Source organism: Cloeon dipterum, chromosome 1, assembly GCF_949628265.1.
Source record: "Cloeon dipterum chromosome 1, ieCloDipt1.1, whole genome shotgun sequence".
Classification (NCBI taxonomy): Eukaryota; Metazoa; Arthropoda; class Insecta; order Ephemeroptera; family Baetidae; genus Cloeon; species Cloeon dipterum.
Window position 1 is genome coordinate 36,998,191 of NC_088786.1, and position 17,993 is coordinate 37,016,183.

General features: G+C 41.5%; 1 protein-coding gene across 1 annotated transcript; it reads left to right on the forward strand.

Annotated features, from left to right (window-relative positions):
• Positions 1–3,528: 3,528 nt before the first annotated feature.
• Positions 3,529–4,743, forward strand: LOC135942804 (putative ankyrin repeat protein RF_0381). Its single transcript, XM_065489126.1, has one exon. The coding sequence runs from the start codon at positions 3,529–3,531 to the stop codon at positions 4,741–4,743; it is 1,215 nt and encodes a 404-aa protein (XP_065345198.1).
• The last annotated feature ends 13,250 nt before the right edge of the window (positions 4,744–17,993 follow it).

The window sequence follows — 17,993 nt, forward strand, 5'->3', positions numbered from 1 at the left end:
CATGCGAAAATACATGAATTTTAATTGTCGGCCATAAATGTCATCGATGGCGCTGCGCTGTCAGACTTATGACATCCTGAATGAGCATCCCCAATTTGTCAGCAGCGACCAAGTGTACTTTATTGCAATCGTAAATTTAAATACAATGCATAATTTCGTTCCATTTTCAAGCAGCGATCCTTATCTTGATAGTGAGCTGGATTAAAATGTGTTCAAGTGCACGAAAGCAGTTTTTTTTAATTAAGATGTTATGCATCTAAATTAGCCTGAAAAAAGCGGCGTGCAATAAATCTGCCAGAAAGCCTGGAAAATGTCAACTGAAACTAAATTCTTTTCGCATAGCTCACGCGAGTTATTACACAACGAAATTCGTGTTATTTTTTTACGAGAATTATAATTGCCCAAACAGCCATGTTGCAATGTTAATTTAATGACACCTGCTGCATGCAGGTGATTAAAAAACGAAACAATTATTAAACTTGCATAAATTAGGGCTTGTCTACGTGACGTTGCAAATAAAGAGCTCTAATTAAGGCGATGTGTGTGCTCGCGGTTCTCATCATCGGGGTCACACTCTCATTATTTATTCAGCATTGGCAAAAACACATTTTTATCTGCAATCAAACCCCGCGCAGGGGGGCCCTGCGAGGCCCCTAATCCTCATATCGAAGGAAAATTAAAACGCAGACGAGCCTTTGACTGTGGCTGGGCGGCGCGTTCGCCGGCGGTGCACGCGCAGCCGCGGCCGCGGGTGCCATAGCAGCCCAGCACCAGCATTAACCGGCAGGCAATCTGCTGGATTGAATGGGAGGAGCGCCGCTGCTCTCAACGGGCAATTTTTTCCGCAAATCAAAACGACGAGTTTGAGGGAGGAGCATAATCGGCAACAGCAGCAAATGGTAAAACGCTCCTCTAAAAGCAAGAATGCAGGCTGTCGTCTGGATCATTCGATTCCCCCCCTGTACCGTCTGTGGCAAAAAACACACCCCGACCAAGAGGAAAAAATGGGAATAGTTCACTGACCTAAACCAACAAAAGACCGGAAGCGCATTCATCCCCAGCAATAGCAACGCGCTCTTTCCCGCACCGCACTAAAGCATATTTTGTTATTTATCACGATGCGCTGCCTCTGCCGCTGATTTTTTTTTTTTTTGAAACCCCGTTGAAAAGGAACGCGTCAGTCTCCCGATGCACGAGCAGCAGTAAACACCTACAAATACTGCTCCTCTCCAGTTTGTGTGTGTGTGTGTGACTATCTCAAGACGCTCGACTCAAAAAAAGTTGGTACGTTCTTTTATCATATTCTATTTGTTTTTTGCTCTTCATTTCTTTGCCAACGACAAAATCCGAAAACTACACCAGATATAGGCTAATTTTCCTGAGCTTCCAATTGTCAAAAACAATTCCTTATCGCATCGATAATAATAATTCCAGTGTGTCAAAAGCACACTTTTTAGCTCCTTCCATAGCACTGCTGCGTGGAGTATAGTGTTTAAATCCACACTCGGCATGACAATAAATATGTAATTAATTCGCTAACAAGGCGCTTTCAAGCGACATTATTTCGTTTTCGAATATCATAACAACGACATGAGAGACGTGTCTCGAGAAATTAATCATGCACGAGCAGGGAGCTTTGCTCCACATTTTTGAACAAGAGAAGTCACGCACGTTAAAAGCATCTCTGCCGGTTGAAATTGGAGAATTGCATAGTCGCTCTCTACAAAGTGCGGTGCGGGAAACCCAATTAAAGTGCGAGCGCTATTAATCTTTGTCGGTGGCATCTTTCATCCATACCTTTTGAGATGGACTTGTGCACATCATCATAAAATAAACACTGCTGCTCTGTTAAGATTTGCCAAATGAGAGCGTGCTTGCGCGTCTCTCGCTCTCTCCATATTATACATATATATATATACGCACAGTGCAAACAAACAACACGCGCGCACTAATTGTAAGTGCATGCCATCAGTCAGCATCAAGTCTGTAAAGGCAAAAGCCGCGCCGAAAGACACTCAGCCCGAAATGCTGAAAGCCGGCTTTCCAAATTTGATGCTGCTGTATGGCAAACATTTTTTTTGTGTTGCAGGCGGAAAATTGAAATGGCAAAGCAACGCGGATGGTCTAATATAGCAGGTCACTTTTTACAACGCGCAGGGCACCTTAACGAGCATCTGTGACGCGCCGCGACTGTTGACATTATTTTTATCAGCCACCCTGCATGCACGAGCAGCAGGAGAGCGTGGACAATTCGACTTAATTGATGGGGCCACCTTCCACATTTGGCTGCGATGCCAAAACAGACTTAATTTTCTAAATGGAAAGCACGTTCCGCGTTTAAACGGATCTGGCCCTGCTTTTGAATATAATATGCACGCTTTCCGCGCAGGAGTTATGGCTTTTTTTATTGTAATTGCAGTGGTTGCGCGGGCTGCATAAGTTGCCACGCAGCTGCAACAACTTTACTGTTCGATGGATGCGATGGGAGTGGGCGCATCTCGCGTAACGTGCGCTGCATTTCAGATCACCGTTTATATTCGTCAATTTCCGGGGCGTTTAAAAAGACATTTGGGAAAAAGGCCCGCACACCGATGTCGGCGGAATGTTAATATTTTTATTCGCGCCGCGCAGAATCAAGCTGCCGATTGGGCGCGCACACAATTTTTGTATGAATGAAATAAATTTTTTACTTCAAATATTTCAAATTTTAATTTTTTAAACTTTGAATCCAATTTTTTATATTTACCAAGCGTAATAAAATTCTCTTTTAATTTCGATAAACGATACACTTATTTTTAAGTTATATAGCGATAGCAATTGCAATCGTCTTTTTCTAAATTAAAAGTATTTTTCTGGGGCGCGCGCGGCGTCTGTATTTGCCGCGCCTGGCATTACGTTTCACGAGAATAGAGGCTGCCGCGCGCGCGTGCAGCCGTTGCTTTTGCTAGTATTGTTGCGCCTTGTCTCCACTATTTCCTAATAACTAGTTTGCATAACCTGTATCGCCAGGTGGCAGTACAAAGGTGTGCGACAAGCATTGCACCCTTACTTCACCTTAAGCCTCGCTCGACAGCATAGTCGCAACTCAATATTCTCTCTCTCTCTCTCCGGCTAGGATGATATTTGGTGCGAGAAAAATCCATATAAACTATTTAACATCAGACCCGCACTACGGGGTAAGTTTTATTAATTGTTATTATTTGAATGGGATATTTTTATTGTTATCATCATACATATTTATTGTAAATGTGATTTTTTTGATTATTTATGTAACTTCACAGTCTTGATTACTAATACTTCAACCACGAGACACATAATTGCACTGCTAAAAGACGCATTTCTGTCACGGCTCCACGTACCCACAGTATATTTAAATTCCGTCTTTGAGGAGGTTTCTGAGCACCGAGTTAGCGGAATAACTACCCGCTCGCTCGTTAAATTCTTCTAATTTATTTTTATTTACAATTGGCACGTAATTATAATTCGATTATTTTATGCTTTCAGATTGCCAGGCTAAAAGCTACGAGAATGGAACTTATGGGACGTTCCGTAGTAGATATGTTCACCAAGAACGTCGGAGCTGCCAAGGTCCTGTTCCATCATGTCAACACTTCCGCGTTGAATGTTCGCAGTCTGCTGGACTTTTGCGTCAGGTCCAACAATCTGGAGTGGGCAGAGTTTGTCTTCCAGTTTAACCGTGAGCAGTTAGTGAGTTCAAACACCCTGTTGCTGGCTGCCAGGTACGCAGACGGAAAGATGTGCAAGTGGTTGTTTAGAAACACCGTCGACGACGGTTCCTGGGACCCTTATTGGAAACATTTAATCTTGCGCTTGGCTGCCAGTAACAAGGAGCACGGACATGAGGTCATCCCCCTCCTTTCTCGCTACAAGTACCACGTGAACGACGTGGGGCTCGATGGGAAAACTCCTCTGACCATCGCCCTGGCCGACCAGAACATCAGGGCGGCAGAGCAGCTGATCAGGATTGGTGCGAGTATTCAATTCAGAGTGGCAGGCTACAATCTGCTGCAGATCTGCGCCATCAACAGCCTGACGGACAGCGTGAAATTCCTGTACGAATTAAACGAGCGAGTTTTGGTCAGGCAATTTTCAACTTACGGGGAAAGCATTCTCATGGTGGCCGCCATGTTCGGGACCAAGGAGATGTGCGAGTGGCTCCACGCCGAGAAGGAACAAGAGAAGGAGGCCGTATGCAACAAGTTCAACGCGACAGTCACCCACTACGCCGCGTACAACAAGAAACACGGAATCGAGATCATCGACTTCCTTGGTCGCGACATCGTCCTTAAACAGGTGCACCACAAGAACCAATTCGGCGAGACGCCGCTGCACTGCGCCCTCAAGTCGGGAAACACCGCCGTGGCGAGCCATTTGATCAACGAATACAACGCCGACCTGCGCGTGAAAACGCGCAAATTGAATCTGCTTCACTTCTGCGTGATGAATAACCAGCTAGAAAGCGCCAAATTGGTCCACAAACTAAATAAAAACCTGATCAAGATCAGGGGCCAAGGAGGGAAGAACCCTCTGCACGTTGCAGCTGAGCACGCTGACCTGGAACTTTGCCTGTGGCTCGTCGAACAGGGCGTTAACCCGATGCATACGACCTTTCAGGGAGAGACCGTACTCAACCTCGCCAGGGACAATGAAGACGTGCGGACTAATTTCAATAAACTGTTGTCGTTATATTATAAGCTTAAAAAAATCGAAATTCCAAAATAATGTTCCCGCCAGTTTTTGTTTAAATAAACTTGAAAATTTCTCCCATGAAAATACTTATTTTTTAATTTCAATCTCTCTGTGTTCCATCTACATCAAATGACGAAACCTAAATCTGCAAAATTCGCATAATTACTAGGAAACAATATTATTTTTCTAATTAAGTCTTAGAGGGATTAACGCAGTTAAGATAAATTTATCCTAAAATTAACCAAAAAATATCAATTTTGTAATTTTTATTGTGTTTTGAATGTGGGAGTGTACGAGGCATAGCTGCTCTGCTGATCCGCAATAAAATTTATTATTAAATCTAAAGTTTCCTTGGCTCAGAAATTTAATATTCTTCATAGAGAAAAAAAAACAAAAATTTTTAGAGATTATAAATTTTAGCACACTTGTCCTGAGGTAGTGCTGCTCTGCAAGCATCGACTCCATTGTCTCCCTGCGAGCAGACAAATAGCCGATCGAACTATTGAGAGAGTGAAGAAACTTGGTAAAAGTTATGGGTATAGAATAGAGTGAATTTAAAATATTAATTCTAGTATTATAGAGAAAAACTAAACAATAATATCAAAATACCAAATTCTTCTAACAATTATGACAACCTCGCGTGCTTCAACCTTCTTTGGTATCAAGAAATAAAAATAAATGTATTAATATGGATTCTAAATGGCCTGCATGATTAATTAATTTTATTTTATTTGATAACTTAAAGGACGCTAACGTAAAAAATATTTCGTTGTTGGTGAGTTTGACCTTCTCGAACGAGACGACCTGCTTCCTGAGTTGGTCCCCGCTGAAGGGTGCATCGGGGTGCATGTAGAGCCTGGGGGGCGCCGGGGGGTCTGCTTTGCCCGCCACTAGCCACGATGAGCGGTGCGGTAAGCGAAGCGGTAGCGTTTGCTATCCACGGGAACGATGTCCATCAGCACCGCGTACCTCGCGCCAGGCCTCAGGTAGCCGCTCATCGACACCCTTACGGCGGGGAAAATTCGCCTGGAACAACATCAGAGGTTTGTTTAATAAAATTGAGACAACTCTTTTCTCCTCACGCGCTAGATGCTTGTGCTGAGCGAGTCTTTGATGCGAAAGTGCGATGGTGGCGTGATGAGCCAGCCAGCAACGCATCAATCAATCAATCAATCAAAATCAACCCCTTTGCGAATTTTTAAAGAAACATCCTGCCAATTCATGTGACAAAGTGTGCGCAGAGGCGAGAAAAAAGCGGACCACTCGGTTTGGGTGCTGTCATTGCAGTGGCTCATTTGTTTGACGCGGCAAAGAGTGATGACTCCGGGGGCCAGGCTCAGGAATAAAAAGGGCAAACAATTAAAGGGCTCTCTCGTCTGCTGGACGGCTGGCTCACTGCTTGGGCTCGTACAGGCACTCTGTCATCTTGCAGCAGACATTGACTGATGCGGCCGTCGTCCATCTTGCACCCTCCTGACACCCCGCCAGAGGGCCCATTATACATCAGCCTGCGCGCCGCAGAGTGACTGATGCCTGATGCCTGGCCCACTCAAAATCAAACTATTACACGCCACCAAGCTAATGGAAAAGCGGTGGCTTTCGCGCAGTCCATCTTGCCTGTAGACCAGCGCAACACGGAGGCAGCCAAATCGTTTCCCTCCCAAGGAACGCAGATTGCCCAAATCCGAGATGAACTCTAGTCAATGACACGCACATTATTCATAATTCTATGGTCAAGGTGCTATTCTATTTTTAATTAGAAAATTAAAAACAAGTTGCAAGTATCTATACAAAAATGCATCGGTAGAGGGAATAAAAACTCGTCAAAAATATTCATCTAAACTTCCCATGCCATGCGTAGTGAATATGGAATGTAAGGGAATAATAGAAACAACGTGTGAATGTTATTTTAGGAAGAAAGGCCAATAAAACATATCATTTATCTTATAACATAGTTGTTGAGTGAATGAAGGACATAACTAATTTAGTGTGGAAAGTGATGAATGATTCTTTGCAGTTCGAGTATGATAGTCAAAATAAACTTCGTTGTAGGTCCTTTCCGTCCTTTCATAAAAAGGATACCCCCAAAGGAAAGAAGATAGCAACAATTTTGACATACAAAGAAAGCAATCCTGTATATGCACATAGGATTCTAATATTTTTACATCGTCTTCTCTCCCAAGCAAAGATTGCTGACAAGGAAAAAGGCTAAAAAGTCGAAAAACTTGCAAAATAAAATTATTATCACACGTTTTCGTGCCATAGAGTGGCTGATTCGGCCACGCGAGTCTCAAAAGCTGTATAATTTACAGTATAAATTGTTGGGTCAGTGCTCGTCGAAGAAACGTCCACCTTCATTCATTTCAAAATGCAAGCAAAAAGAGGAACGGGCAACGAAATTGACAAACGTACAACTTGAATCTCCCAGCGGTATATTTCCCTCTTACAACAAGTAAAATAAATACAACAGTCGTGCAAGCCCTTTAAGGGTTTGAAGCAACCTCCATCACCTGCTCACTTATCGCTTCCCTGTGTATCAGCATATAAGGGTAATTTAAAAGACAATATTAGCTCTTTAGAAGTGGACAAATTTTATGAAAATACTAAACAGCTCATTCAAGATTCCAGAACTAATATCTGTTACAAAAAGCGAATCAGTCAGCCATGGTTTGACGCCGACTGTTATTCTGCGTTATTCTTCCTTCCTTTAGTTAAAAAATATATATTTCTTAACAACACAAAAGTCCCTGAGCACCATAAATTCAATGTTTTCTTTTGTAGAAACTAACCAAAGAAAGAGAGTGCGGCTTTTTCTGATAGATTTTCTCAGAAAGTTTCTCAAAGAGACTATTCATTCAAAAATTCTATAGTAATAATTTTCCAAATACAATACCCCGTAGGAGACTCATAAATACACCCCAATTTCAGGCTGCCAAAAGGATGCAACCTTTTCCCCTGATTAAAAATTGAGGCGCCCGTCTCGATTGTAAAATTTAATTAACCCTATAGCGCTGTAGTCCCATATTATCACTAAGGAATGAAACCAACTTTATATGATGGGGCTGTGAACTAGAGGCGGGTTGCGTGCACGTATGAAAGCTAACAGATCTCTCTCCGTTTGGCGAGTTTTATGAAGTTTTACAATGCAAGAGAGAGTGTGTGCGGCGTGTTTGATTTATGTGAAATTCCCCAAATCTTGACAGGATTTCTCTAGAAAAAAATGACAATTGTTTTTGTGATTTATGCCCTGTTGTAGGATTTATGATTTATTAGGGTCTTTCTACGAGTAACAACTCCTCTAGACATTGGAAATTATTGTTTGATTCTGTCAAAACAACAATTGAGGTCAAAATCCTCTGTGTTTTTTTTTGTGACTTATTGAATAAGTCATTGAGGCAGAGCTCAATGATTCAACAAAACCACCATATTGCGTCAGGGAAACTTTTCTCATCCGCAGGGGATGTCCTTTGATGTTCATTTTGTTTAGCCTATGGTTCAAGAAAAAAATGGAGTGACGCAATTATTTGAGAAGTTTTTTCTGAGCAAATTTTAGATGCTCCTCGTGTTTCCGCTCCTGGGGCCGAGCCGCTTCGCAATTTTCAGCGGTTCGGGTGTCAGAGTCAATTTATTACAAAATTAATGCGTCCGCCTCTCGCCCTTAATGCATAATAAAACGTTCATTAATTTATGATGTCACTTTTATTGCGCCCGGCTGGCTTTTTATCATTATTTTGGCGGCCCGGTTGCAAATTGAGAAGCCGCTCTCTGCTTTTAAGAAGCCAGTGAGCTATATAGCGAGCAGCGCGCGCAGATTTTGATTGGTATCTTTTTAGCAAAGCACCATCATCATCATCAACAACAAGGGAGGTCTCTTAAGTAGGCTAGAAATCTTCCATACTTATTTATATGACATGGCGGTCTCACATCAAAAGAGCCCATCATCAAGTCATCTACACCACTGCCCTGGAGAGGGGAAACGCTCTCTGGCCAATATAAAATATAAATAAAGAGATGAGGCTTATTACGCATCTCTCGCCACTTAATGGGGACCAAATTTTATAGCTCTTAATAATGGGCCGAAAGATGGGAAACGGCTTTAAAAATACGGTGGTTTCCGGCTTTTTACTAATTCGAATCCCTTCTTAAAAAAGTGACATTTTCTCTGCTTAATTTTAATGGCTTTTTCTAATCGTTTTTCATGCTTCGTGGCATTTCTTTCAATTGACGAGACGCAGAAACCTCTTTTTCGGCATTCAGAGGAAGCTGAACTGCACACTCGAGACGCTGATGCAGAGCCGGCCTAGTATTTACGAGATAAAATCCCTTATATACCGCCGCCTTTATATGGGCAAGCTGTGAAAATAATAATGTGAAAACGCCTTTTTCCCGCTAAGATGAAGTTATGACATCGTAATTCTGCCTTTCCTTTATCAACTTGCATAAAGTAGTTTTATACGCAGCACACACGCGCGCAGGCCCATAATACACGCACCCTTTTCTTCCTCTTTTTGTGCTTTGCCGCTCTAAATAAAATTCCAGCATCCTCGCCCCGGTATATACACTTTATTAAACGCAATTAGAGCATTTTTCACTCGCATCTTCACCGTTAGCCCCGAAAAGGAGCAGAAAGTGCGTGAATTTATGCTTCGTATTCACGTTCAGCCGTCGCGGCTGAATAATTTGCCAAGAGTGCAGGTTAATTTATTTTAAGTATAACGTGCGAGCGAGCGAGTTGCGGGGATCATAACTAATCGCCGATATTTCATTTCACTCGGTGTATTCAACTCAGCGGACGTGTTAGCAGCAGCCGGATGAAAAGAGAACATCTGCGCTGTAATAGAAAATTTATAGCCGACTTGTAGACAGCATAATTCACTGTTATAATTAATTAGACGGTATTATCAAGGAAGGCGCGTAGGTATTCTACATAATGAGGCAGCCGCCAGGCCTATATGTATCATCCTGTGTTTCGTATGCGTTCATACATGGCCGCTCGCCTTGGGCTCCGACTTTATTTATACAGTTGGATGCTCCGCACTTTTTACCCTTGCTTTCCGGCAGAACAAAGCATGTTGTAAATTTTGGTGGTCTGCTTCTTTTGTGTGAGGGGCTGAAAATTTAATACTGCCTTTGACGCCGATAGGGTTTCCGTCACGCTAGTCATTTCAAAAGCATGATTTACTGTCCTGCAACTGGCGGCCTTTTTTCAGAAAAAGCTCAAAAGGACCTCCCAAGTTAAGGAGAAAATAATCAACCTTTTTTTTAAAGAATTTCTAACATATTTAGCTGCTAGAGTAGATTTATACCCTGACGGAGAAGCTATTGATAAAAATTAATGTAAACCAATAACTGGTAAAATATATCGACTTCTTGATGCCGTTTAGAAAGCTATGTAGCAGCCGAGGAGAGAGCGAGATTCGTAGATGGACGCCAAGCAGTTCAGCCTTCTCTCTTATTCCCTCTCAAAGCCCTGATTGTGATTAGCCGACATGTAACAGAGATCGGCACCCAATAAACATAAGTTTAAGGTAAATACTTCACTGTGTTTCCCTGCCTCGCACCTCTTGCCAAAAAAGAATCACTTAGGGCTGTGAATTTTAGACGATTGACTATTTTTTTCTAAGCTTCAATTTCAATGAGCACGAATCATGCAATTTTAAGCAATTTATACCACACTTAAAATCGTCTAAATCCGTCTAAATAGACAAGTTTGGCATGCAAAATTTTCCAAAAATCTAATTTCTTTATGCCGTGAAAAATATTCAAAACGAAATTTGAGCTCTGATGGGTCAAACCCCAGTGAAATTACATTGTGTTGGAGTAAACAGGACACGGAAAATCGATTTTTGTTTTTAAATGACGGCCACATTTTCTAATGGAAGGTAAAGTGCTTCAGAAAACGGATTCGAGCCAGTTTCAAAACTTCAAACTTTGATTGCCACGAAACTGCCATTCTGAAAATCTGCTTGCACAGAATTTCTCGGGCAACAATTTGGCGACTGTGTACTTAAAAAAATCGATTTCAGGGAAAAGGTCGCTAAATATGATCTAATAAAACGGGAAGGAAAACAATTAAAAAGAAAACCGTCTAAATTGACAAAAACCGTCTAAAACCGACTAATTTGCTCTTAGAAACAGTCTAAAAATAGTCGACTAATTAGGCAAAATGATTGCAGATGTAAATTCTGTCGCGAGACTTGTGAAAAATGTCATATCCAAAAGTGTATACAGCAAGAAAACTTACTTTGAGAGAAGCAGTGAAAAGTTGTAAAAATTGATTAACCTTTTGATGTAGAGAGCATATTTTGCGTTTAATAAACCATTCATTAATTAGGCAAAAAAATCGTCTCAAATTCACAGCCCTAAGAATCACACTAAAGAGGCAGACATTTTTTGAACAAATAAGAAGTATAAACAGGGGAGACGCACCCTCACGTATCGGAGGGGAGGTCCCGGCGGGCGAGGCGTCGATTGCCAGCGATTGCCGGCTGGGAGCTGGGAGCCACAAACTCGCTGCTGGACAACGTAGTGTAAGGAGGCGAGGCATCCGCAGTATGTTCAAAATCTTAATTTATTTGATTGTCTTGAGTTTTAACTGTTTGTACTTATATCAAAAAACATTTCAACGATTTTTACCAATTATTCTGGGAAATATCAAATAATTTAGGAACTTAGAACTTCTCTTTTAACTCTCATCATAATAAATTTAAATTTACTCGCACTTATTAAGAAGGAGAATTTCTCAAGGAACAGCAGCCTATGTAAGAATTTACAGAATTCTATAGACAAAAATTTATTTTCTGAACGTAGCACAGCACACAGCAAGCAATTGTATAAACCGAAAGTATAACATATATAAATTTGTCTTCAACGCCGGCACCCTGACTAATAGTACGAACATGCAATCTTTGTTCACGTGCAATCACATTGACATATATATATCTTGCATTTTGTTGTGGAAATAGACGAAACAGGGGTAAATGTATATAGAGACATATTTTTCTTGCATATCGTTTATGCCAGCCGAGCGAGCCCTAACTGCTTTTGCCGTCGCCCCGTAATTCCACTTAACATGTAACAAAATTCAACATCAAAAGCAAGCGGGCATTATACACACTTAATTCTTAAGCGATGCCGATGTGTATGTGTGTGTGCGTGCGCGTGTGCGTGCGCGTGCACGTGCGCGTGCGTGCGTGTGCGCGTGTGCATGTGCGTGTGCGTGTGTATGCGCACGCGAGGACCATCTCTCTCTCTCTCTCTCTCTCTCTCTCTCTCTCTCTCTCTCTCTCTCTCTCTCTCTCTCTCTCTCTCTCTCTCTCTCTCTCTCTCTCTCTCTCTCTCTCTCTCTCTCTCTCTCTCTCTCTCTCTCTCTCTCTCTCTCTCTCTCTCTCTCTCTCTCTTCCGACTGCTGCTGCTGCTCGGCCGAAATTTTGTTGAAATTTCCTCAAACATATATTTTTTCATTGCAACCAACTCAAACATGTTAGCAAAGGGTATGATTTTTTGGGTCTCTCGAGAATGCGTATTATGAAGAGTTAAGCACAAGACAAAATCGAGGTGTTCCTCGGAGAGCGAGTTCCCCTGCTGCGCACATTCTGGGCTCCTTGTTGATGGGCATGATGGATCGCCAAGAGTATAATGTGCGCTCCGGGCCACACACACTCTCACGGCAGCCATTTTCCACTTCTTTGTCATGTGTCACGCCACGCCTGCCCTGGCACTCGAGTCACACCGCCCTACCTGCCATTGGTGACAATTTGCTGCTAATACGCCTAAAAATTGAGCCTACATCCGACATTATTTGTTTATTTTTTTTTTCATTCTTCTTCCTGCACTCGACGCTCGCTAATAAAATCCTATGGAGTGTATTATGCGAGTACCAGCCCACTCCGTAGCTCGATCACAGCAGGCTTTGTGCTGGGCAGCTGCAATTTATTTTTACTCCTGTAGTAAATTTAGTGCCCAGATCTTTGGTCCAGAATATCATAATAATAGCAAGGACGACCGCTGAGTGATAAATGGACCTATTTTTTTGGTTTTAGGCATCAAAAGGTCCTTGCGTTATTATTTTCAGGAACATATCTTTGTATTATTTACAATATTCCTCGCAGCGATAAAGTGTTTCGAGATGCGGCCTTTGCACAAGTTGAACGTCACCTTTCACCTTTGGACATTGCATTGTATCATGAACTAAGGCTAAGAAATGGTCTTGAAATGAGCGGAAAGTAGATAAATTTTGTGACCCTTATTGACACTTCGGCTCCTTATAGAATCTTCGATAAAATTAAAATAAATATTGCATATATAGCACTCGAATATCTGCCATGTAGCATGTAAATTAAATACCGATCAATCAATCACTTATAATTGTGCGTCTAAAAAAACTGGATCTTAATTTTAAAGTCATACAAATTTTACTCTCTTTTTGAATTCCCTCGTGAACGCCAATAATTTTGATACATATTTATTTTACATATTAAAATTCAGGACACATTTTTCCATTTTCAGCGTTTAATTATAATTTGCTACTATAGATGAAGGCAAAACTGATTGGAAAAAATACAAAATATTGACTTTGTCAGTGGGTTACTTAAATTGAAATGATTTGGGTTTAAACACGTTTTACCCTTTACCGTATTAGAAAAAAAAACTGAAAAATGAACTGGAAACAAACAATCAATGGATAGATTATCAGAATCGTTAACCGTGGGGAGGGGAAGCCAGTGGATGCGGGCAGATTCCGTAACTTCGTCGGGAGGTACGCATCACGCGCAGCTCGCGTGTTGCGCAATTGCCTACCTCTCGTTTGTTGGTGCAACTCATTTTTACACCCTGAATTTGCATCAGTGATAGTGCAAAACACGCATTGAACACCAGCAACTCCCAACTGAATTAAATCGCTTCTATCTTCGTGCTCGTCACCGCTCTGAGAGTGTAGCGATTCATCTCATAACAGATAAGAAGCGGATCAATTGTACGACTCGTCTGGTCTGGTGCGGACGCGAGAAGGCGAATAAAGAGGCTATAGAGTGTAAACTGCGGGGAAAAATCAATTGATCCGCGCGCAATGTTTTTATTTTAACAAATGTCGTTAGGGCGTGGAAGGAAGCGACAGGCAATTTATAAAGGTGAACACTACAGGCCGGAGGTGGTTAGCTCCGTCAGACGGATGGATTTAGTGTAAAGATTTGTCTCCATAAACCTTTCTTTGCCACTGATATATAACAGAGGAGACAGATGGTGTGCGAGTTTTTTCCGAGAGCAACACAGCCACTCTTCTCACTTCATATTCCAGCCAATCCAACAGAGGAAACCCGGTCAACTTTTAATCTGGAAAAAAGTCCCGAGGTGAATCTCCTCTCCAGTGAGCGTCCTTGCTGATTTATCTGGTATTTCTCACTTGCTTCTAGCGCAAAAAGAAATATTTTGCGCAGAGATTGTGAAAGTTGTGGATATTTTCTCCGTTTGGAATAAATTTGGAAAGGCTATAGTCAGCAAGCAGGAAGTAACAATTGGTCGTGTCTCTTTGTTTTATGGAGCGTGGGCGAGGCTCAGAAAGGTGGTTCGGACTGCAAGGGGTTTTCTCTCTCGAGACTTGCTCTCTCGCACTTATCAGCAAGGAAGTGTCGGCCATGCATGCAACTTTGGCCTCAAAGCAATCATTTTTACTCTCCCTCAACAACACCAGAGATTTGTTGTGATTGCCGCGCGCGCCGCAGCACACCTATTGTTGAAAACGATTTTCTTGTTTTCATCGTGCTACTTTTTGCTCTGAGGGATACGACTGAAATAAAAAGATTCGGACTTAAAGACAAGATACAAATGGCAGAACGAATTTCAGAGTGGCTGGCATATAAAGTTTATTTTGTAGACAAAGACACCAGCAGAATTTATTTGGCGTACAAAATTAAATCCAACAAATGCAGGATTGCCACCTATTTTTCTTAACCTATCCGAAGTATTCGCGCTTAGCAATTTCCTTTCTTCTCTGATGGCTCGTTGCGAGAGTTATTCGCCTACAATTTACCTTTCAACTCAGGCTTCAAAGGGCGCGCGATGGCCGAAAAATAATGATGATATCAAATCGAGGGATCGTTGCTCAGCAGCCGAGGCACAAACGGCCCACTCTCGCAGCAATCCACCTATTATGGCCTGGTCGGAATAAATTAATTAAGCCGAAATAAACATTCCCCGGCGGTGAGATACATAATAATTTTCTGGGAATAGCAGCAGCATCCGCGCAGACCCGGGCAGTAATTTATCAGGCTAATTTTTGTGAGTAAATCTTGCTGGAATCTCGGGCAGTAAATTACTTTCGAGGGAAATATTTTATATAAAACAAGACAGGCGCAGCATGCTGACTCTGTGTTCTGCCGCCGCCGCCGCTCTATCTCGGGGGATTAATCAAGGTATATAAATATCAAGTTAGCACACACGGCGGAGAGAAAGAGAGAGAAATAATGTTGTGGCTTATGTTGCGAACATATTTTATTCGTGCGCGCCTCGGTCATATATTTCTAAGTTTAACAACTGTTGATAGCTCGCCATAAAGCAGCTTTGAGAAATATTTTTCTCCTCTTTTCTTGTCTAATATTATACACGCATGTAACACACACGCAGCTTCGTCGGCCTTTTTCCTTTTACTCTCCATGAAAAAGAGATTTACGACTCTTTTTACGAGTGGCGGTCCCATCAATTGCTTTAAGAAAATGAGCCCCCCTTCTGGCTCTCTAATTTATGTGTTTTTGCTTGCCCTCTCCAGCGCGCAGCACACACAGTCAGCCAGTCTGTTTTATTTAAGTTATTCTCTTCACTTTATAACCCAACAACATTTAAATCATCAATCTCACAGCAGATAAGAATTAAAAAGATATCTCTTGGCGCTGCTGCCCGCCCGCCCTTCGCTTTAAGCCCATTCTTCTTTCCGCTCGGCTTTTATCGTGAAAGGCTCCTTTTCTACATCAAATAAACCAGGCTTTTTATTAGCCGCCCGGCTAATTTATTTCCAAATGAGTCGCCGCGCAGGCGAAATTTTCCCTGCAGCCCCGCCATTTCCTGCTGTCTCTTCTTGGAAAGTGTTCAAATCAGATTTGAGCAAGAAGGAGAGGCGACAAATTCCATCAAATATTTGCCCGACGCCGTCCTCACAATTTTAGGCCGGAATGAAGCCATGCACTTGACTCCAAAAAGGCGGTTTTACGGCTCATGAGTCGCACACGAATAAAATGTAAGACAAAGTGTTAATAAAGCAAGAGACATCTCTTTTCCATCTCTGTCTGCCTCGCGCATGCACTTAGCATAATGTCCCGGCAGGCCGGCCGGCAGGCCGAGCGGCGTCCTCCTTTGGCTTCATTACAGCGCTGCTTATAGTTTTCAAAATCTACCACACCAACTGCGAGTTAAATTTACGAGACAGCCGACTTAGCACATAAAGTGTAACAATATACATGTGCCATCCATTCCAAGCTTTTATCTTTTAAAAGCCCTTTTCAACATGACGCCCGCTGTCTATGGTTATAATTTAGCCCTGCTTATTCCTGGAAGAAAAATGCCACCTTTGCATTCCTCTGCTGCGCGGTGGTGGTTGGGAAAGAGAGAGATTCACTCTGCGCTGAGTACGTCGTATTCGTATAGTATGTACACTTTAAATTAAGTGCTATAATGTTGCTCATTGAAACAGTTTTACTGCTCATACAAAAGTAAATTTCAAAACCGGACGAGAGGCTTGCAACTTTAATGTATTCCAAATCATCTCGGACGACTCTTGATGTGCATTTCACAAGAGGGGTGATTTTAAGTTATGGCCGGGTAATAAAGTTTTATTATGCCCTCCTGCGTGTGCTTTATAATTTACAATCATCGACGGGCATAATGGCGAATGCATAAATTTTTCCCTGAATATAAATTTCCAGCCCTGAAGGCGTCATAAAATATCAACAGCTTATCTCATTAGCTATTGAAAAAATTCAACACGAGGGACCATAAACACAGGGCTCGCTGAGGTCGCTTGTCATTCTGAATAAAATCACTAGGTTGTGGGTAAAAAGTCCGAAAATTTCTCATTTTTTCCGCCGGCCATAAACTAATTTAGGGGTAATAAAAGATTATAACTATATTTTTGGTGAATGCCAAAAGCGATTGGACTGCCGCATTTATAATTGGCGGCTTCCTCCAAAATTTACAATTAAATTAGGTGTGCCGGGCAAATTATCAATCATAAATAGGGGTCTAATAAAAAAGTGTTATTAGCGGTCGCACTCAACGCCTCATTACTTATATACCGTGCAGAGGCGGCGCTCGTTCGCTCGCTTTCAAACCCGCAAGGTGCATGATTACACTGTAAAATTAATTCTGCCATTAATATAATCACTGCTCGCTGTCATTTATATATGGACTATAGTGCCATAGGGAGCAATAAAAATGAGCGCACCATAGTTATATTAAATAGGCACTGTTGTAAAGGATAAGACGAGATCTGTGTGTTGTAAAAGACAAAAGAAATTAGTTTCTGTTCACCAGATTGAATTTTCGTATTTTCTCTTTGCAAAATTGATGTTTTGTTTGTGATAAAATATATTTTCAATTCAAATTCAACAATTTTTCAGAATTTTTGTTCAGCGTGCTGCCTTTTCATTTCCTTTTCTCTGTTTCTGTTTTAACCTCCCTCATATGGTTTTCCCCAAAACCCAACCCAACGACCATTCATGAATGAAAAAGACTACAAAGCGACCAAGGCAACCGATAATAAACTTGACGACGAAACGATGATGACATGATTTTATATTTATACATTTAAAATTGGATGGTGATTATTTTTTATTTTACAAGAGATTTCCTGTTAGTCTAAAAATATAACTTTATATAAAGTTTAAAGATCATATAACAAATTATAGGACAGGTGTTTACTCCTCCACTGCAAAAAGAGGTTGGAGCCAACAGTTTTTTGGTCTGTCCCAAAATATAATAATAAAAAGTGTAGATCCTCTACACAAAATATGGTATGAGTTTATTCAAAAATAAATTAGGACGTTTGTTCAGGGCTATACCGAGATTTTGCATTTAAAATATAAATTTCCAGTTGGCTAATAAAAACTTCGTGCTTTTCAAGTTGTGAAAATTAATTCTAAAAAAACTGAACAAAAGGCGTGGTATTTTATATAATTTTTTTCTAGATCATCGACACGTTTTTTGCGTAATTACGAACATGTGCCACTTACAATTTTTGTCAAGCGCAGTTGAGTTCTTGTAACAGCAGACAAAATTTGCTGACAAAACACGCAACA

Excerpts from the sequence above, each read along its gene's own strand:
- LOC135942804 (XM_065489126.1), top strand. The coding sequence starts at position 3,529 with ATGGAACTTATGGGACGTTCCGTAGTAGATATGTTCACCAAGAACGTC.